General features: G+C 40.6%; 1 protein-coding gene across 3 annotated transcripts in view; it reads right to left on the bottom strand.

The window, feature by feature from the left end:
- vars2 (valyl-tRNA synthetase 2, mitochondrial) overlaps nt 1-20,561 on the bottom strand; it is a 48,020-nt gene extending 27,459 nt beyond the window's left edge. The window contains exons 1-18 of one of the 3 annotated variants that reach the window (XM_046417071.1): nt 20,516-20,561; nt 19,960-20,152; nt 16,381-16,462; nt 16,143-16,243; nt 14,205-14,326; nt 14,040-14,106; nt 13,112-13,209; nt 12,935-13,016; nt 10,099-10,218; nt 6,318-6,426; nt 6,145-6,233; nt 4,987-5,077; nt 4,535-4,662; nt 4,228-4,331; nt 880-961; nt 636-712; nt 426-513; nt 102-195 (exon numbers count right to left, since the gene is read on the bottom strand). In XM_046417071.1, coding sequence (XP_046273027.1) covers nt 102-195; nt 426-513; nt 636-712; nt 880-961; nt 4,228-4,331; nt 4,535-4,662; nt 4,987-5,077; nt 6,145-6,233; nt 6,318-6,426; nt 10,099-10,218; nt 12,935-13,016; nt 13,112-13,209; nt 14,040-14,106; nt 14,205-14,326; nt 16,143-16,243; nt 16,381-16,462; nt 19,960-20,139 — 1,714 coding nt within the window. In that variant the 5' untranslated portion in view covers nt 20,140-20,152; nt 20,516-20,561. The other 2 variants (XM_046417069.1, XM_046417070.1) reach the window with 2 other exon arrangements.
- Between the last annotated feature and the right edge of the window lie 967 nt (nt 20,562-21,528).

Genomic DNA, 21,528 nt, shown 5'->3' with positions numbered 1-21,528 from the left:
ATTCTTGCTTTTCCCTTTGTGAATATTTTAGCTAATGTAGAGTCAGGTATTCATCAGCTGAAAACAGTAGCAAATTAAGAGGTAAGATACAGGTGAGTCACCCTGAGTCAAAGCAATGGCCTCCGGCTTCACTCTATATTTGACAGCAGCTCTGTGTCGGGCCTCGTCCTCACTCCGTCCCCAAACCCACTGCTCCTACCACAAACAACACAGACACACACACTGTAACTGTCACCATAGTCTGGAAGAGGCTGACACTAGTACATCAGATAGTGAACACATTAAGCCAACCAATCAACCATTTCTAATCCCCATTTTCTTCAATTCATGGTTGCATTGGGTTAAATGGCCTGAACAAAATATTGAATAAGTACAATAAACACAATAAATGAATAAAAAAAAATAAATAAAACAACAGACCCAACCTCTTGCTTATCAGTAGAATTAAGAAGCTCCACTTTGTAAGCTGGAACCTGATGCCCCCACCAAAGTTGCCTTGAAATACACCAGTCACTGCCAAGCAAACACAGGGATGTTGTTGACAACCAAGACTTTGAACAGGAGTTCGTTGATCAGATTACAGATTACTGTTTTGTTTTGTGAATTTTTTTGAGTCAAAGGTCAGGGCAGTCTACCTGATGTTGGACAGCCAGTTCTTCCATGTCTTTGTGTAGAACTGAGGGATGATTTCCAGCTGTCTGTCCTCCACAGCCTAACAGGGAAAGAAATAGTCATATTTGACCGTAAATATTTTCACAGGGTTCAGGGTAGAGATGAATTCACTATGTTTACACGAGAGAGCCTGACATGGTTACTTGAAAACTTGTGATGAAATTACATGCTTTCATAAATATCAATATCTTACAGCCACCAACCCACCTGTATAGCTTTTTTAGCCATGTCACCACAGCGAACAAACCACTGCTTCTTTAGAAGAGGTTCAACAATATCTCCTGAGCGACTGAGACAGGCAAGACATAGGAAAAAAAGGGAATAGGGAAGAGAGAAAACACAAACATTACCACATTAAAGCATCCTCTATTGTCCAATTTCAGGAATATAATGGTAAGCAAGAAGAAGTTTATCATGACACTGCTAGACATATCTTTAGGCCAAGATGTTTGTGACATAGAAGGTTGGTGTAAAAAGTGAACAAGGAACAGACATCAGTCACTGCAAACCAAATAATTAAGTGAAGATGTTGTCTGGGAGTACGAGGAGCAACTTCCAAACCTCCCCTAATTTAACCCTTTGATCCTTTCAATTGTGTGTTTTCTGTGCAGGTCTAAATGTAAACTCCCTTTCCCTGTCTTTGTTTTTTACTATAATTATAATCATAATCATAATCAGCTTTATTTGCCAAGTACAGTGACCATACAAGGAAGTTGACTCTCTCCTGTGCACCATACAAAATAAAAAATGGTAAAAAAATAATAAGAAAAAATAAAGTATTTACAAAAGACAAGATATAAAGACAGTGCGCATGCGTCGATACGTGTGCAGCCTGTTGCAGACGCTCCCGATCTTTCTCAAGAATTTCCCTCCAGGGATAAATAAAGGAATTCTGATTCTGATATAAATATATGTACATGTAGTGCGATGGTTCATGCAACGGCAGGGGGATTACGGGGAGATCAGGGAGACAGCCTAGGGGAAGAAAGTGTTTTTGTGTCTGGTAGTCTTGGCATACAGAGCTCTGTAATGCCTACCAGAGGGAACCAGATCAAACAGTTGGTGTGCAGGGTGTGAGGGGTCTGCAGTGATGCCTCCTGCCCGTTTTTTGACCCTGGACTGGTATAAGTCCTGAATGGAGGGCAGGTCGGCTCCAATGATTTTTCCTGCAGACCTGATTATCCGTTGCAGTCTGTTCCTGTCCTGTTTGGTGGCTGATCCAAACCAGATAGTAATCGAAGTGCAGAGAACAGACTGGACAATAGAGGTGTAAAAGATGGTCAGCAGCTCCTGAGGCAGGTTGAACTTCTTCAGCTGTCACAGAAAGTACAACCTCTGCTGGGCCATTTTCCTGATGAGGTCTATGTGGGTCTTCCACTTGAGATCCCGGGCGATTGTGGTTTCCAGGAACTTAAAGGAGTCCACAGTAGACACTGTCCTGTTGAGAATGGTGAGGTGGGGTAAGGTGGGTGGGTTCTTTCTAAAGTCCACTGTCATCTCCACAGTCTTGAGCAGATTTAGCTCCAGGTTGTTCAGCTGGCCAGCTACTGTTGTGTCGTCTGCAAACTTAAGTAGTTCAATAGACGGGTCCCCTGAGGAGCAGTCGTTCGTGTATAGGGAGAATAGCAGTGGGCGAAAGAACACACCCCTGGGGGCGCTGGTGCTGATGGACCTGGGGCTGGAGGTGATGCTCCCCAGCCTCACCTGCTGCCTCCTGTCAATGAGGAAGTTGTAGATCCAATGAGAGGTGGAGGCCGACACTGTGAGCTGTGAGAGCTTCTGGTGAAGGATTTCTGAAATGATGGTGTTAAACGCAGAGATTAAGTGAACAGGATCCTGGCGTACGTCCCTGGGGTGTCAAGGTGATGGAGGATGAAGTGCAGTCCCATGTTGACTGCGTCATCCACCGACTGGTTTGCCCGGTAGGCAAACTGCAGGGGGTCAAGCAGGGTGCCTGTGATGAGCTTCAGGTGGTTCAGCACCAGCCTCTTGAAGGATTTCATGACCACAGACGTCAGGACGACGGGTCTGTATTCATTCAACCCCGTGATGGTGGGTTTTTTGGGGACCGGGATGATGGTAGAACATTTGAAGAAGGTTGACATTCTCCCGGTCAGAGCTGACTGAAGGTTTTAATCGGCTCTGACTAAATTTGTGTTTGTTGGTTGTTGCTGTTTTTTTAAATCACTGCCAAGAATGTTGTAGTACTTTTGTCATCTCTGACAAGATATCTCTGTTGGCAGGTGTTCCTTTCAGCCTGCATACAGCCTACAAGGTAGGCTAGCCTGAGAGACAGCATCCAGGATACTGTGTCTGATGGCAAGTCAGATGACTACTACTTTCATCTGGTCTGTTGTGGCTGGGAATTTAAAAAAACAACAATTGTAACCCTACATTACTAAGAAAATAAAGAAGAAACAATGAAAGAGGAAATAATTAAATAATAATAATAATAATAATTAAAAATAATAAATAAAATAAAAAATAAATTTTATTTTAATAAATAATTAAAATAAAAATATGTATAAGCACAAGTTATCACTATCTTTATAATTTCAACCCTTGGCTAACATTTTGTAAATTAAAGTGGGTTTAACACATGTAATGTGTTATTAATGTGACATGTAATGTCATGTAATATCTAACCTGATTATGATATTCTTAAATATCCTTCATGGTATTTGTCATTATCAGTACTGTAGTTCATTGCTTAATGAAGCTTTACACTATCTTAAATTTATTCTATGCTCTTGGTAACATGTTCCTTTGTAGCTACTCAACAGTGAATTAATGATGTTTATATGGTAACGGTATAATATAAGAGAGGATGGCAGTCAATGCCAGGGACTCTCCAGATAACAGGGATGATCTGTCTGCAGTACAGAGCTGAACAGGAGATTCTCAGTCATCCAGGTGATATTCACTCAAAGAGTTAAAGCAGAAAAGCGTCTGGATTTGTGAAGATTGACTTGAAGACGATTCACTGCTAATCCAAGCAGCTTCATCAGTTCTTCAGAAGCTGCTTGGATTAGCAGTGAATCGTCTTCGAATAGGGCAAGTATATTCGATTTGAGGGGCCGCCGTGGCCTGAAGGTTGGAGAAGCGGCTTGTGATCGGAAGGTCGCTGGTTCAATCCCCCACCGGACGGGTAGGAAAAATTTGGGTGTGGTGGAGTGATTAATAATGCCCCCCCACTCCCCGGGCACTTGATAGCCGCAGCCCACTGCTCCTGTGTGTTTCACTGCATGTTGCATGTGTGTGTGTTTCAATCAGTGATGGGTTAAATGCTGAGAAGTAATTTCCCAGCTTGGGATTAATAAAGTAAATAAAATTGAAAAATTAAATTAAATTATATTCATAACACACCTAAATCAACAGGAGAAAGGCACAACTGCTGGGTCTTCATAGAAATTACTTTAGACTGCAAACAGATAGCAAACAGACAGAAACTAGTTTGTATTAAAAAAATATCTGTAGAACACCTTTGTATGAACAGCAGCAGAGACATCAGTACACACACAAAAGTTGAGAATGCCTCTATGTTATTTCCTCTACCTGCACACAGGTAAAGTCATGACATGATCCTTTTTTCCTCTGAACAGCTTTTTTTCAGTCAGGGCATCCACAACCAGTTGTCTGGCATCAAAACGTTTGACTCCCTTAAAAGAGACAAAGTGACACTAAATGATTACAGTTGGAATGAAGATTTGCATCTTTTCATGTCTCACCACAGTTCCAACAGTGTTTTGAAAGGCCTGCTTTTTTGTTAGCTGCAACCTAAAAAAGCTAACATATGTCAATGAATCATATGCTTTCAAATACATCATATCATAATGCAAAGTTAATGACAGTACTCATTCACCTCCAACCACTGCCCACAGAGGTGTGTCATGGTCCCATCTCCTCCAATTACAGTGAGGTGTGGTAGTGAGTGTCTCTGTGACAGCAGGAAGTCAATGTGGTCATGAGCAGGAGTTACTTTCACTGCACCTACAAAACAGAGAAAACAGGGTTGACACATGCAGAGAAGGTTAGTGTGCTCATGTACAGAAGATTGAAATCCCTTCATAGCAGCAATGTGGGTTTGCATCTGGCCATGCCTCGCTCTCTATCTCCCCCATTTCCTGTCACTCTCGCTGATTGTCCTATCCATTAAAGGCATAAATACCCCAAACATATAACAATCACAAAAAACAATCAACACTCAGATAATCAGCAACAGCTTAAAAGCAGATTTTCTCTGTGATAAACAAACTGTGGCTTCGCATGTTCATAATTTGATGAGATGGTGTCAGACAGTAGTGTTGCCGTCACCAGTTCCTAGCTTCATGTCCACCATTGAATCAGTGATGATGGGAAGGAGTCTGTTGGTGAAGGGGTGTCTGCACTGCTTCCCATGAATTGCCTAAAACACGGTGGAAAAAGCAGAATGATAAGCAGAATGAGCACAGGTATCTTTCAAATGTCATGTTGTATTCAGTTATCCTGTGTTTCTACTACATAGATTGCTCTGCATTTGCCTGGTATGTTGTAGGATTGTAACAAATCAGTGAGTTCTGCAAATTGAGTAATTTTACATTCAACACTTTAAAACACATTTTGTTGGTAATACTTCAGACATTTAGGGAGGAGCATGAATGCATTTGACATTTGCTAATTATTGTAATGCCGCATTTTTAAATTGTAGTTCTTACACAACTTTACCATGACAGATTTGATCGATATCACCCCCCCAACCTACACGTATATGTATACATCTTGTTGCACACATACTTTTTTACTTTACTTAGTTTGTTTAATAGGGATGGTATAGATAAACATTTAGATGTTTGAGAGTTGATATGATGAAAAGGATGGTACAGTTCCAGTCTCTGGTTAGCCTTTAAACTCAAGTAAAAACAAAACCTTTTAGAATAAGAATAAGTAAGTGACATATTTTGTCATTGGAGGGAACTCACTCCAACAAAATTCGTGCTCTGCATTTAACCCACCCAAGTGACGTGCACACACACAACAAACCCGGGGCACTGGGCAACCGCGTGCAGCGCCTGGGGAGCAGTGGGGGTTAGGTACCTTGCTCAAGGGTACCTCAGCCATGGACACCGGTACGGGGAATCGAACCAGCGACGGGGCCGATACCCTTACTGATGATCCACAACTGCCCATTTTTGCCCTTGCCCCTTTTGACATATATTCAAATGATGATGTTGCTCTTTATCTGCAGGGTATTATGAAAGTATGCCTTTAGCTGCTACCATGTTAGCTACAACCACAATTCTGATAGTATATCAAGGCTGTGTTACTTTCTGCCTCCTAATGGTGAAAATTTTGTCATTGTCACTCAAGTTTTAGGTGACACCACTTTTTGTGTTTCAACAGCAAAAACAAGCAACACAGATACTAAAGTACGTATGTCCAAATTCTGTGTTATTTTGCACTTATTCTGAGAGTTGAAGAAAAAAGTAAACTAGCCTGATATCGAGGATCATCAGGGTGAACAGCGATAGCCACATCTCCCAGTATAGTTTCCGGACGGGTGGTGGACACTGCCACTTCTCCATCTAAAATACAGTTAAAATCCTATTATAACATTAAAGAACATGCCCAAACACAACAAGTATTTTGAGACAGTCAGCAATACTCACTGTGGCCTACTAACGGGTAGGCAAAGGTAAGCATTGTTCCAAACTCCACTTTGTTTTCATAACCAGGAACAGACAACATGGTCTGCCCAGACAGCTCCATTGAGTCAACCTGACAGCAAGTCCACAACTTTAAATACGACATGGACATACAAGAACAACTCTCTACAATTGTACAGCAAGGGAACACAAAACAAAATGAATGACTCCTTTATAAAAATATACACAGGTGGACAAAATGAAGTGATAAGTTTTTGACCTATGTGCGCGCCCAACATCACTCCCTGTTGCTCTGTGTATGGCACTGGTCACAGTCCTTATAAGGACAGCCTTAGATAACAATAATAATAATAATAATATATAATAATAAGAAGAAGAAGAAGAAAAAGAAGAATCATAATAATGACTTAATATCAGATCATGACATAGATTTATTTTGTCTAACTGAAACTTGGCTCCATTCCAAAGTATATTTTAGTCTAAATGAATCCACTCTTCCCAGTCATATTAATACTCATATTGCTCGAGGTGGAGTTGCAGCAATTTTTGACTCAAGCCTAGCAAACAGTCCAAAGCCTACACGCAATCATAATTCATTTGAATGCCTAATTCTTCTGTCATTGTGTATATAAACTGAGTCATTGTCTTAATCACACTCTTGACCTTGTTCTGACATATGGCATTGAAACTGAACATCTAATAGTCTTCCCACAAAATCCTTTTATCTGACCATTGTTTAATAACTTTCGAACATCTATTACCTGACTACAAGGCACTGGGAAAAAAATCCTACACTGCATATCTATCCGATAGTGCTGTGGCAAAGTTTAAGGAAGTGATACCATTGGCATTTATTTCAGTACCACATCTCAGTATAACCGAACACTCCAATGCTAAAGAAGAACCATAGCCCCTCTCAAAATGATCTTTTTGTTGACAGTGCTGCAAGCTAGCTGTTCTATTGCCCCCTAAAAAAGAAAATGATAAATCAAAAGAGATTAACACCATGGTAGAACTCTGAGATCCGCAAATTACAGCAAAACACACAAAAAACTCGAAAGGAAACGTTGTTCCACCAAACAAAAAGAATTTCACCTGATCTGGCACGATGGTCGCAAATCATACAAAAAGGCCCTACCAATACAAGAGCAGCCTATTACTCAGCAGTAATTAGGGAAAATAAGAACAATCCCAGGTTTCTCTTCAGCACTGTAGCCAGGCTGACAAAGAGTCATAGCGCTATTGAGCCTTGTATTCCTGTAACCCTGAAGAGTAATGATTTTAAGAAAGTGACATATTTTGTCATTGGAGGGAACTCACTCCAACGAAATTCGTGCTCTGCATTTAACCCACCCAAGTGACGTGCACACACACACAGCAAACCCGGGGCAGTGGGCGACCGCGTACAGCGCCCGGGGAGCAGTGGGGGTTAGGTACCTTGCTCAAGGGTACCTCAGCCATGGACACCAGGACGGGGAATCGAACCAGCGATCCACCGGTTACGGGTACGACACCCTAACCGCTGATCCACGACTGCATGACCTATTTCAATGATACAATTGTACTCATTAGAGACAATTCAATTCAACACCTCCTAACCTCAACTGGTACTGACCTACCTTCAAACACATAAGCCCTTAAAAAGAAGCCGGCCAGCGCTCCAGGGAAAACACAGAGAGTAATCCCTGCTGAATGCTGGATCAAGACTCACAGAGGATGCAGGGGGAAAAAAAGCTACGAAGGAGGAGGGAAGCTTTGAAACAACGGAGGCTTATGACTAGGAAGTCTAAGCCATGTCTCCCCTCTATCATCATGGGAAACGTGAGGTCACTTTGCGAATAAGATGGACAAACTGACGGCACTGTCTCAGAGTCAGAGGGAATACCGGGAGTGCAGTTTGATGTGCTTTATGGAGACATGGCTGCACCAGGATAGACCCGATGACAATACGACAGTAACAGGCTTCCATACAGTCTGTGCGGCTGCGCTGTTAGCGGTAAGCACAGAGGCGGAGGGCTTGCCATGTTCGTAAACAACTGGTGGTGTAATCCAGCTCACATCACAGTGAAGGAGCGCATCTGCAGCTCGGATGTGGAACTGTGTGTATTACCTGCCCAGGGAGTTTTCACATGTTGTCATGGTGACTGTTTATGTTCCCCCCTCTGCAAACCCCAGCACGGCACGTGAAACTATTCACTCTGCAAAAGCCCGGATACAGACTCACCTGAGTGCATTCATTGCAATCTCGGGTGATTTCAAGCATACTAACCTGGACAAAACACTTCCCACTTTCACTCAGTTTGTGAATTGTCCTACCAGAGAGGGAAAAACAATAGACCTGCTGTATGCTAACGTAAGAGACTGTTACAACTCTTTCCCCCTCCCCCCACTAGGCAGGTCAGATCACAACCTGATCCACCTCTCCCCCTGCTATGTGCCTCTCATAAAGCTTCTGCCCGTAACTTCAAGGACTGTGAGAAGATGGACAGATAAGGCCAAAGAGACACTCCAGGGCTGTTTGGAGGTAACAGACTGGCAGGCACTCTGTGAGCCCCGCGGCCAGGACACTGCCTACATAAACTTCTGTGTGGACACTATTATCCCAACCATAACTGTAAACTGTTACCCCAACAACAAGTCGTGGGTAACCAAGGACATCAAAGCCATCCTCAACAATAAGAAGAGGGCTTTCACAGCGGGCAATAAGGAGGAGGTGAGAGCTACTCAGCGAACCCTGAGATTAAAGATCAGGGAGGCAAAGTTCCTAGAGTCACAAACAGTAGAACAAGAACCAGAGCCTGCAGTTATCAAGATCCCTTCCTATGGAATCATCTTCCAGTTTCGGTCCGGGAGGCAGACACCCCCTCTACGCTTAAGAGTAGATTCAAAATCTTCCTTTTAGATAAAGTTTATAGTTAGGCCTAGCCTAGGCTGGCCTCTAGTTATGCGGCTATAGGCTTAGACTGCCAAGGGATCTCCCTTGATGCACTGAACTTTTCTCCTTCTACACATATTCATGTCCCATCAATGATGTCACTAACTTGACTTCTTTCATGGAGTATTTGTGTTTGTCTTTCAGGTTCCTGCTACAGATTATATCATAAATATAAATAAATAAATAAAAATAAATAATCATTAATTCAGTATTTTATTATGCTTTTGAGAGCTTAGAAATCGCACCACTGAAATTCACTGTCGAGCTCCCCATGATCTGGAGAATATACGTGGAGGTTCAGTACCGGCGATGAGTGCTGACTAAGTAAATCAGGTACTGCATACACACAGACAGCTGTTGCAGACAATCAGAAAATCAGACAGATTTGATTGACTGATTTTCTGATTTGTCAGCTGCTGCAGTCAAATCAGTTTGTCTCTCTATGTTTTAAGTTGTTAATATAGATTAATTTGTTCAAAGTTGTTATGATATTAGATATTACATAATAGAGAATAAAATCAGTTTCTGTTTATTAGTATCAAAAGCTGTAAAAATATAAAAATAAAAGTAGCCATTTTAAATAATACATTGAATAGACTCTTTAAAAATTGATGTTAATATTTTAATTTAAACTCAAATATACAATTCTTTTTCAAAGTATGAGATTAAGTCCTGATCATTGCCTAAAAAATGGGTTAACAGTGGCTTTACTAGTGGTGAGGAGGGGCCACTCTTGGGAACCATGGAAAAGGAAGAGCCATACTTATCAATACATTAAAATTTAACATCCCTCAACTGTTATTTTGTCCACCTGTGGTATTACTGTATATTCATGTGAAGTTGTTTCACCTCTATGTCAGAGATGGCAGATTCGAGAGCACAGCTCCAGTTGACCAAACGTTCAGAGCGATAAATTAGACCAGAGTCACACAGCCTTACAAAGGCCTCAGTAACAGCCCTGCTGAAATCCTGAAATCACAAAAAAAAAACCCTCAACACAATATAAACAGTTCCAAGGTGCTACTTTTCATATTCCTTTAACAGTACTATAAAAGTCTATTTATTACCCCTTAAAGCCAGTCTATGTTAAACTTACAACATAGTGATGCTTAGATTCATTGTGACAGTGAAAATAATAATAGTAATACTCATTTTTATACAATACATAGTGGTGACAACACCTTTCAAAAACAACATGCATAGAACAAGATAAACAGTACACACAGTCAATATAAAAACAACAAAAACAAAAATAGCACAGTCAAGCTAAAAACAACATAATACAAATCAGTGTTCAGTTCAGACTGCTACAGTTCGGGATTGTCAGTTCAAAATATTGGACCAAAATGCACATATGGATGATGCTGTATAAACAGACACACAACCAAATTAACTATAATATTCTACAATATTTGAAATATTGCATGGGATTGTTGAGTCTCATGCCCAGATCATCAGTATTTGACAAAGTTAGCCAATCAATAATCAGCCATCACCTCCATAATCGCTCACTTTACCTTTAATATCCAGAATTTCCATTATATTACTGGCTAACTCTGTACGAATTGGCTCCATTTTCACAAGTTTTGAGGATTTCTCTCCTCAAGTGTCATGTTTTGCACTTCCTGTCTCTCTTTACCACGTTTGATAATGTCCTGATTGGATTCATCTGTTCCTAATTAGCCTCCTGTGTATGTAGTCCATGTGTTTTTTCTTTTTCTTTTGAAGTTCATCTCCATTTTCTGCGTCTGTTCCCGAGTTCCACGTTTTCCCAATGATACTCCCTGTGATCCTACTTTGCTCTTTATGAACCTCGGCTGTTTTCTGGGTTTCTTTTTGTTGTTCTGTTCCAGCACTCTCGTTGCGATTATTCTTTGTTGGACTATGCTTGTTTATACCTGGATTTCCAGCTGCTTTTAGTTATTTTGTGTTGTCCTGTCTGCCTCTGTTAACACCTTAAGTAAGTTTAATAAATTTGCGTTTTGTTCATATTTTCCAATTTCTGCATTTTGGTCCTCTGAACTGACAACCCTGATCTGGTACAGTATAAACTGACCAAATATTGACCCAGCAAGACATAGTCACTGTGCCAAAATCCCGTTGGCAGTATGATAACATCATTCTGTTCATCCTGAGCCTGTCGCTCTAGTTTCCTCTGCACCCAAGCTCCAGCCTGAGTTCCCAAGTATTTAACCCAGCTATAGACCATGTCCTAGTCACAGCAGCCTTTGCTATCAGCATGCCAGCATTTAACTTTACAGTCAGAACTTTGACTGGCTAGCATCCAGCAGCTTATTCTACAACCCTGTGTGTTAGCCTCCTTCCAGCTCTGCTTTGGGCAGCCTCACCACTACTAACCTCCAGCCCACTGACCAGTCCGGCAACAAAGTCAGCCTGACCCCTGGCCCAATCCAAATCCCCTAGAAAACCCTCCAGAAGGAGGCATGGCTCCCACCAACATTATACTTCTCAGCTGCCAAGCTCTTTGTCCTCACCACTGTAAAGCACATCAACCTCACTGCCCAGAAATTGTAGCATCCTGCTGCCCAGTGTTGTCAAGGTCTCCTGCTGCCCTGCCCACATACAACGCTGAATGCCACTTCTCTTGAGGTCCTGCCTAATGGTTGCCCTGCTCAGCCCGTCACATTATCTCCCAATGAGCTACTAACTCTGGTTACCACCTGACCACCTGCCCTCTCTATCCTATTTGTCTGGGCCTCCTCCATTTGGTCCTTATATGCTCTGTTATTCACTCACATGGCTTGTCCTTCCACAGCTATGTGAATCATTGTTTTTTTTATTCATTGTGAAACCCGGAAGGGACCATGAATGCCTGTCTGGTTCTACCAGTCTTGTCCATCTACCAGTAGATGCCTGCACACTACCTGAAGCTCAATCTTGATGGGGACTGTGTGGAGTTTGACCACACACACAAGTACCTGGGGCTGCAATTAGATCACAAACTGGACTGGTCAGCTAACACTGACGCACTCTCTGGTAGGACGTACAGTAAAGGACAAAGCCGACTCCATTTCCTGAGGAGGCTGAGGTCCTTTAGTGTGTGCCAGAAGCTGCTCCAGATGTTCTACCAGACTGTCATAGCCAGCATTCTCTTCTACGCTGTGTTGTGCTGGGGAAGCAACACTGAAAAGATGTGTGCCTTGCAGCTGGAGGCTGGCGCTGTAGTGAGGGCAGAGCTGGAGTCCCTAACATCTGTGGTAGAGGAGAGGACTCTGAATAAACTCAGGTTCATAATGAACAATGTCCATCACCCTCTGCACAGCACCATAAAAAGGCAGAGGAGCACATTCAGCGACAGGCTGGTGTCTCTGTCCTGCACCACAGACAGGTTGAGGAGGTCATTTGTCCCTCAGGTCATATAGCTCTTCAACTCCTCCCCTGGAGGACAGAGGACAGGGGTGGAGTACCCAATTAATCTAATGTGCATGTGTTTGGGATTGTGGGAGGAAGCCAGAGTACCCGGAGAAAACCGACGCACAGGGAGAACATACAAACTCGACCCAGAAGGGCCCAGACCAGGATTCGAAAGTGGGCACCGCTGTGTTTTCAATTCTTTCCATAATCTATATTTTTATACTTCTTCAGACTCTTTAGTCCTTCAGACTTTATTGCATGCCTTGCAGGTGGTACAATGTGTGACTAACATATGTGTCTGGAGTCTTACTGGATCCATTGTGAAACATGCTCTGCTCCAATCCAGAGATGCTCCAAGCCTCCTCAGCTGGTGGTAGATCTCTTCTCCTTTCCTTGGATATACAGGAGCAAAGACCCTCAACTTCATGAAGTAAAAAAAACATGTAGACCATAGATAAAAAGTGATGATGTGATTGTGAAGACTCACTCATTCTTCCAATTCCACACCTCCTGTAGGAACTCGTGCCTGGTAAAGTCCTGTCTGCGCTTCCCCTTTTCCCTCTGCAGTCTCCTCTCCACTATCGTCTAACACACACAGAAATGGCTAAGTGAGATGGGAAGCACCACTCTAGACTGTTGTTCAGCGAATAAGAATGGACTGGTCAAACATACACCAAACAGCTGTAACATTAAAACCACCTGGGTGGCTGATTGAGGTGGTATAATTACTTTGTCAAAAATCTCCATGAACTATCGCTTGTGATGACCAGGTCGTACCTTGCATTGCAGCCACTGCCATCAGTGTATCAATGTATGTATGTTTGGGTGAATTTTGGCATGTGTAAATCACTTTAAGAAGTTGTTAAACTTTTCATTTAACATATTCAACCCACCCTTCTTTTAAATGGAGGCAACAATAATATTCACTATTTGCAGAAGAAGGGGGATACACCTGGGTAAGCAAAGTTCCAATTGTTCCAATCAAGTACCTTAACTGTCATCGGCTATACCAATATGGCAAAATAAACTAATTGAATGTACAATAAAATTGACAAGTGACTGGTTGCAATGTCTCCTGCTGTCCTCACTGGGCGTCATTCTGAACAAAAATGATTTCTAAAGTTCAGCTGAGGTTAACATAAATGAAGCTTCAGCGGTCTGAGTTACGTAAATCAACTGGGCATCTTCCAAAGTTACTGAAAGAATGAGGACTGTAGATTTTGTCCTCCCTCATTTACACTAGTGTTTTGTGTTCAGAGTCAATATGAAAAAGAGAAACATTGATAGTAAGCACCACCTTATAAATTACATATGAGCATGTGGAAATTGTTTTAAGAGAAAACTGACAAAATGTGAGGCTATCCTTTTAATAAGAAATTATCATGAATGAGGAGGAGGGGAGGAGTTTGTCATACCTGTGTTGCAATACCTGCATGGTCACACCCAGGGACCCAAAGTACTCTGTAGCCCTGCATCCTTTTCCTGATGGATTAAAAATTCATTTATTAGCGTTCCCAACAGATAATCGGACTCAATACATAGTAGTGAGAATTGATCCTGCATGTGGTGCTGGCAGTTACCATCGAACCAGAGCATCTTCTACAGCAACTGTCAGGGCATGACCCAGGTGCAGAGTACCGGTCACGTTTGGAGGAGGAATACACAGGGAGAATGTCTGATCCAAAGTGTGAGATAACCTCTCCTGACGGACATGACAACATGACAATGTGAAGGTTGAAAGTTTGAAAGCAAAAAGAGAAACATACAGTTCACTTTTCTGCAGGTGCTTTTTCTGTTGCATATTGTGCTGTTTAAGTTCAACTAAAAATCAAATTCATTTATTTACAGTAAAAAATCATGTTAATCATGTCATGTTTTAAAAAGATTTGTTTGTATAGCACGCAGTAATCCATCCATCCATTTTCTATACCGCTTATCCGTCAGGGTCGCGGTGGAGCTGGAGCCTATCCCAGCTGACTACGGGCGAGAGGCAGGGTACACCATGGACTGGTCGCCAGTCAATCGCAGGGCTAACACACAAAGACAAACAACCACACACTCTCACGCTCACACCTAGGGGCAATTTAGAGTAGCCAATTAACCTAATGTGCATGTTTTTGGTATTGTGGGAGGAAGCCAGAGTACCCGGAGAAAACCCACACAGGCACAGAGAGAACATGCAAACTCCACATAGAAGGGCCCAGACCAGGATTCGAACCTGGAACCCTCTTGCTATGAGGCGACAGTGCTAACCACTGCACGCAGTAATATTTTGTTATTTTTCATTTAATTTATTTATTCTCATAAAATAAAGCAAACAATGCAAAAACGCGAAAGGAAATGGCATTCCAATAAATGGAAAATCTTGTTTGGTCTGGTTTCTTTTCAGCACTGTAGTCAGGATAACAGAGAGTAATGGCACTATTGAGCCTTGTATTACTCTCTGTTTCTAACTGCTTCAAAAATATTAGTATAGCTACAGTGCAGCTTAGTGGAAGGTCCATTACATCATGGACTTAACACAAGTAGAGTGTAAATACACACTACTATGGAATAATGCAGAATTTCACTACTTGAAAGACATGGATATCACACAACTTTGATCACTGTAAGTATTGTATTATTGTTGTTGTTATCATTATTATCATTGGTAGTGGTGGCAATAATAATTTATCACTACAGAACATTAGCTTTATACTATATTATATAGTTTTATCATGTTAGCAATATTATTATTATTACTATTAAGTTTGATTATTGTTATTATACTTATTTTTATTACAGTAATATTATTACTATCTTTGCTGTTGGTATTGTTGGCAAGGAGTAGGAGTACAAATATTTATTTTAACATTGGACATTCTTGTATCCCCAGCAAACGCCTGCATAGTGTGGAGTAGATCAGGTGAACTGTTCTCAAGGTAGGATGGACGGACAAACATATAGACATAATTTGCTTTACAGTTACATTACAGAAGTTCCAGCAGTTTTGCTTGTCAAGATGTCTGCATCGAAAAATGCGTTGAAAAATGAATCTGATTCATTTAAGAACAATAACAGTGCAAGCGTAAGCAACATGCAATTTTTTTCATTAATAATGTTGTGTATTAATGTGTGTTATTGTTCAAAGTATGTCTCATGCTGTTACTTTCAGTTTCATCATCAGTCAATGATAAGAAGTGACGTTATTGCTTTAAAAAAATACAGCTGTGAAGCATTAGATTAGTAATGCAAAGTACTTCTCAGTCTATACAAAAAAAAGCCAAGCTCATGTTGACTATGAAAGCACAGCCAGAAAGTTAAGATCCATTTAAGATCCATTTAAGATCCATTTAAGATTTTTTCATTTTGTTTCATTTTATATTACATAATATTTGAGGCGAATTATTTAGAATGCAGTGAGTTATTTCATATTAACTTTATTATTATGAAGGCTGTTGTAGTTGTAGTTTAGTCTCAACAACATTATTGAAGAAGCTGTTACAATTTGATGTGTTGTTCTGTTCTAAAATCCTCACATGTTGCTTTGGACTGAAGAATTCTTCTTTCTCCCACCATCCATACCAGCTGGCCTCCACATACTCTGGACAGTACGAGCCTGGGAATGGCAAGCTGGTGTCTGTTAAAAAAACAAACAAACAAATAAACAAACAAACAAAAAAGTTAAAAATGTGAAGTCTGTAGAGACGCTACCAGTAGATAAGATAAGATACTGTTGCAAGACATGTTCAACACCAGGGACAGAAAGTCAGTCACCTTTCTTTGTCCCAGGAGGTGTTTGTGAAGTGTACGCTATCTTCTGCTTCTCACTCCATTTCACTGCTGCTTCTTCTGCAGTCTGAGAAAAAAAATGTCAGCAGCCTTAAAATAGAGTTAAGTCAGCTGTCAGTTTTTGTTAAACCATTTATTCCACAGTCACAAATATTCAACAAACAACTAGGGGACAATTTCATTGATCTTTGTTAAACAATTTAATGTTCAACACTACATATACTGTATACAAATGTTCAACAATATATAGACAAATTTTCACTAATATCTGAACAATTTATTTTTTGAGATTCAAGACATTACATTACACATTACACATGTACAGGTACAGGGCAACGAAATGCAGCTTAGCATCTAACCAGAAGTGCAAAAAGCAGCAAATGTAGTTAATAATAAATAAATATAAATAATAAATATAAATAAATAATAAATAAATTAACAGTATGTACATGGTATATTATGTCAATAATCAGAAAAGATCATACAGCTATGGTGGTGTATTATTTTCAGGGGTGTGTCAGGGTCACATCGCTGGAGCAGAGGGCTGAACCCCAGATGTCACACAGAGTGACAGTTAGGCAGAGTTCCAAAATAACAGTATTTTTAATATTACCAAAAACTCACACAAGACAAATTCCTAGTAACGTGAAACCTCTTCACTTACAATGGCAATAAAGTCAATTCTGATTCTGATTCTGATTCTGATTCTGACAAGAACCAGCACGAGAGATTATATTTCTCCACTGGCTACCTATAAAATTCAGGATAGAGTTTAAAATTCTTCTCCACACATATAAAGCCCTGAACGGTCAGGCACCATCATATCTTAAAGAGTTGATAGTTCCCTATTATCCCACCAAAGCTCCTCTACTATGGAACCATCTTCCGGTTTCGGTCCGGGAGGCAGACACCCTCTCTACATTTAAGAGTAGAGGAGTAGGTTTCTTTTTTGATAAAGCTTATAGTTAGGTCTAGGCCAGCCCCTAGTTATACTGCTATAGACTTAGACTGCCAGGGGATCTCCCATGACACACTGAGTTCTTTCTTCTTGTCCCTCTGCACACATTTATGCCCCATTAATGCATATCACTAACTCAACTTCTTCCCTGGAGTCCTTGTGCTTTCTCGTCTCACAGATTCCCATGCGGTCCTGCTCGAAACTTACTGCAATTACTACTGTCATAATCTATTTTAATTCTATTACTACTCTGCTGCAGCTGCTACCATTTTCATTGTTACTAGTATTACCATCATAATCACCATAGTATTGTACCTTCTGTATCCTTCATTGTCATTATTATTATCTACATTTCTAATACTGGTATTATTACTGCTGATATGCATCTCTGCTTGTGTGCTCCTTCTCTAACACCCCACCCCCCTCTCTCTCCTGCTCTCTCTCTCTCTCTCTCTCTCTCTCTCTCTCTCTCAACCAAACCGGTCAAGGCAGGCGGGGTCTGCTCCGAGGTTTCTGCCTTCAAAGAGACAGTTTTCCCTTGCCACTGTTGTCAAGTGCTTGCTCCAGGGTTGGGTTCTCTATATTACAATTAAATTAAAGAATTTGGTCTAGACCTGCTCCAACTGGAAAGTGTCATGAGATAACTTTTGTTGTGAATTGGCGCTATATAAAAAATGAAGAAGAAGACTTGTTATTTATCTGAAGTCTTTTCACACAGTACAGTAGTAACAGTAATAGTAGTTTTCATTTTCACAGTCACTTTAAGCTTTTCTACAGGACTTCCCTAAACCTAAACGGTTTTTGTTTTGTTTTTTATCTTTTCTCAGTTACAAGCAGTAATGTATGCACTTTGTCACCAAGACTTTAATAGTGTGAGATTTTATTTGTACCACCAAGATAAAGTAAACAAGTCAGAGACTATGAAGCAGAATCTTTAGATACCAAGCTCCACTAGGGTGGAAACATCTTCTAGTTTTAGTCTGGGAGACAGACACCTTATCTTTTATGAGTAGACTTAAAACGTTCCCTTTTGATATATAGTTAGGGCTGGCCTAGGCTACCTCCTAGTCATGCTGCTATGGGACTGCCATGGGACTTCCCATGATACAGTGAGCTTCTCTCTTCTCCTTTCCCTCTCTTTCTGTACACATTCATATTACGGTACATTAATTCATGTTATTAATGTGGCTTCTTCCTGGCTTCTTTCTTGTCTCATGGGTTCCCTTGGACCATGTTTGGACATCCTGCTCTGGTCCTACTTGATACCGACTGTTATTATTATTTTGTCATATTTTGATAGCAGTTACTATAAATATTGTTGTTATAATTAATTATAGTTCCAGTATTTCTGTTATTATTGCAGTTGTTATGCAACTCTGTATGTGTGCCCCCCCTCCATCTCTCTCATATCCTCTTCCTCTCCCTTTCAACCCAACTACTCAAGGAAGCTGGCCGCCCACCTCAAGATGGGGTCTGTTTCAAGATTTCTGCTTTCAAAAAGTCAGTTCTTCCGCACCACTGTCAATAAGTGCTCGCTCATGGGGGAATGTCAGGTATCTCTATATTAAAGACTAATTTGAAGAGTATGGTCTTGACCTGCTATATTCGTGTCATGAGATAATTTTTCATCTGAAGTGGTACTATATAAATAAACTGAACTGAATTTAGACAACATATGATCTATGTCAGATAAAACTAGTCTTAGCTGTCTGTCAATGGAAAGTAATGGCTTCGCTTCACATAGATATAACGCAAATGGTCATTTTAGGTTTTAAGTCTGTTTCTTTCTGTTTTGTACATGATTCTAAAGTAATGGTGCAATGCACAACGGTGTGCTGAGCGCTACCAAAACACAGGTAAGCAATACAGCAGTGGCTGAACACGTCCTGTTTAGACACTGACAGAGGACTGAAGCTGTGCTGAGCGTTTTTGGGAGGTACACTAAATGAAAAACAGATCTGTGTTCACAAGGAAAATTAATAGTATTCCCATAACAGTCTTGCTCCTCCGCACTATTGTCATGCATCTTGCTAAAATGGAGCCACACTTTTGACCTCTGTGGCATTTTTTAACTGGTTCTACGACCAACACACAACTACAGTTTCCAACACAGATGGATGTGAACCCCATCTGCATACCTGATCATGTTTTGATCACATGATTAACCTCTGGGCACCGAAAGACGAGGAATATTTCGATACTCGGTACTACCGAAGTATTTTGGTCGGTGCCATAAAAGAATCAAAGTTCGGTACCTAGCCCTATCCATATGACAAAGTATAAACTCTAGGCTTTTAATTGTGTGTGTCTTACTCTAGCTTTGACAATTCGTTAATGAGAGCAGTGAGAGCAACCCAGTTTCCCCCAGAACCAATAAAGGATTCTGATTCTAATTATTACACAATTAATCCAAAAATGTACAAAACAGAAAAAATCTGAACATCTTCCACAACTTCAGTATCTATCTGCCAATGACAGTGTTACTATTACTACAATACTCTCTCCTCATGAACCCGTTAGAAGTAACTTAGATGCCAGTCAGAATTTGCTTTGATGGAACACTATACAGCAGTTCATTTTTTTCCGGATGTTTTTTCTCTACTTACACTGCGCTGACTTGAAAGTATGGCCTCCTCCCTCTGCCGTTTACGCCTATGTTTCTCAGCTTGGCACTGTGGAAAGGAGCTTGACCGAGATGAAGAGAGAGGTGAAGGCTTTGGTGGGTTGCTGGAATAGAGTCTGACTGGTTCTCTCCCTGCCAGCCTCAGACCACCTGTCCTCCACATTCTCAGTAACACACTGCACAAGAAACACAGAACAATAGGCATGTTATGTACTGCTTATTTAGAAAAAGTACCTTATAAATTAGCTACGTGTTAATGAAGTCTATCTACAGTTTTAGTATATGTTTCAACTAGCTATATTACTGACCGTGCGAGCTCAGGCATGCCACCCACGACCTTTTAACGTTAGCTACTTTGCGATTCTAAACTCGAGAAAGTGTTTTCCTATAATGTTCCTAAGAGTATATAAAGATTACAATTACTGTATAATAAAAATCGTCGAGTAATAATTGTGTAATTTCATATTAATGTTACTAAATATATTTTTTAAATTTTCAGCTTTAAGATACAATTTGTTGACGGACTGTAAAAACCTTACGGACAACAGGAAATTATCTTCTTCTTCTTTCAGTGCTAAATGGCGGCACCTCGTGCATTACCGCCACCTTCTGGACTGGAGTCAAGAACATAATTGACACCACAGAACTACTTCAGATTCTCCTGATAATCCCTTTGCTCTCTGTGAACCTGATAATTGCCCTATATCCCACATCACCTGAATTTCCTTTGCAAAACATTAAGGACGTTACATTTAGAATCATCTGGTTCCTTCAAAGTGATGTTTTGAGTGTTTGTCTCCATTGTTGATACCTTGGACAATGCAAGAACACAAGAACACAATGCTCCACTGTTTTCTGTAACCCACAGCATTCACTGTTACTTGTGTCATGCTTCTTCATAGTATATAATGTGCTATTTAGTCCACTGTGACCAAATAACATCCTTGATATGATGTCTTCTTCCTTTCTGCTTCTATTGCTTTCCCCTACTTCTCCTACTTTCTTTTGAATATTGTAGAGGTGTCAACCTTTTTCCTCTATCCCAATCTACCTACCATTTCTGATTTAATACTGAGACTTTTGATATCAGCCATACTACAATAATTACCAGCCATACCTATTTCTCTTTTTCTTGTTGCACTTTTTGCATACATTTCAGGTACTATATCTCGTCATCTGAGTGAATGTTTCCAGTACTTATTCATATGCTACTGAAGTATGATCCTACTAAGACTTTGCTAGGTCTGACCTCCTCTACCCAACATAATGCTAGCAGAAAAGGCAGCAGCTCCCCTGTATCTTTTCCTAGATTATTACTGAGTCTTTCCTCTCCTCTCCTCTCCTTCTACACATTTGCTGTTCTGTCCTTATCTGTTATACTTTATAGTCTGGACTTGGTATTGTATACATATTGTAAGCAGTATTTTTTTAAAGGTATTTGGTGACTTTATTACTGCTTGCATTTTTCCCTTTCTCTTTTTGTTTTTTAACAGTTTTAGAACCCCCTTCATTTCCTCCAGAGTCCAAGGCGGAACTACAGAGACTGGCACAA

Source organism: Scatophagus argus, chromosome 17 (assembly GCF_020382885.2).
Source record: "Scatophagus argus isolate fScaArg1 chromosome 17, fScaArg1.pri, whole genome shotgun sequence".
NCBI classification, from domain to species: Eukaryota; Metazoa; Chordata; class Actinopteri; family Scatophagidae; genus Scatophagus; species Scatophagus argus.
Note: the sequence above shows the minus strand (reverse complement) of the source record. Positions and strands in the feature narration are given on the sequence as shown.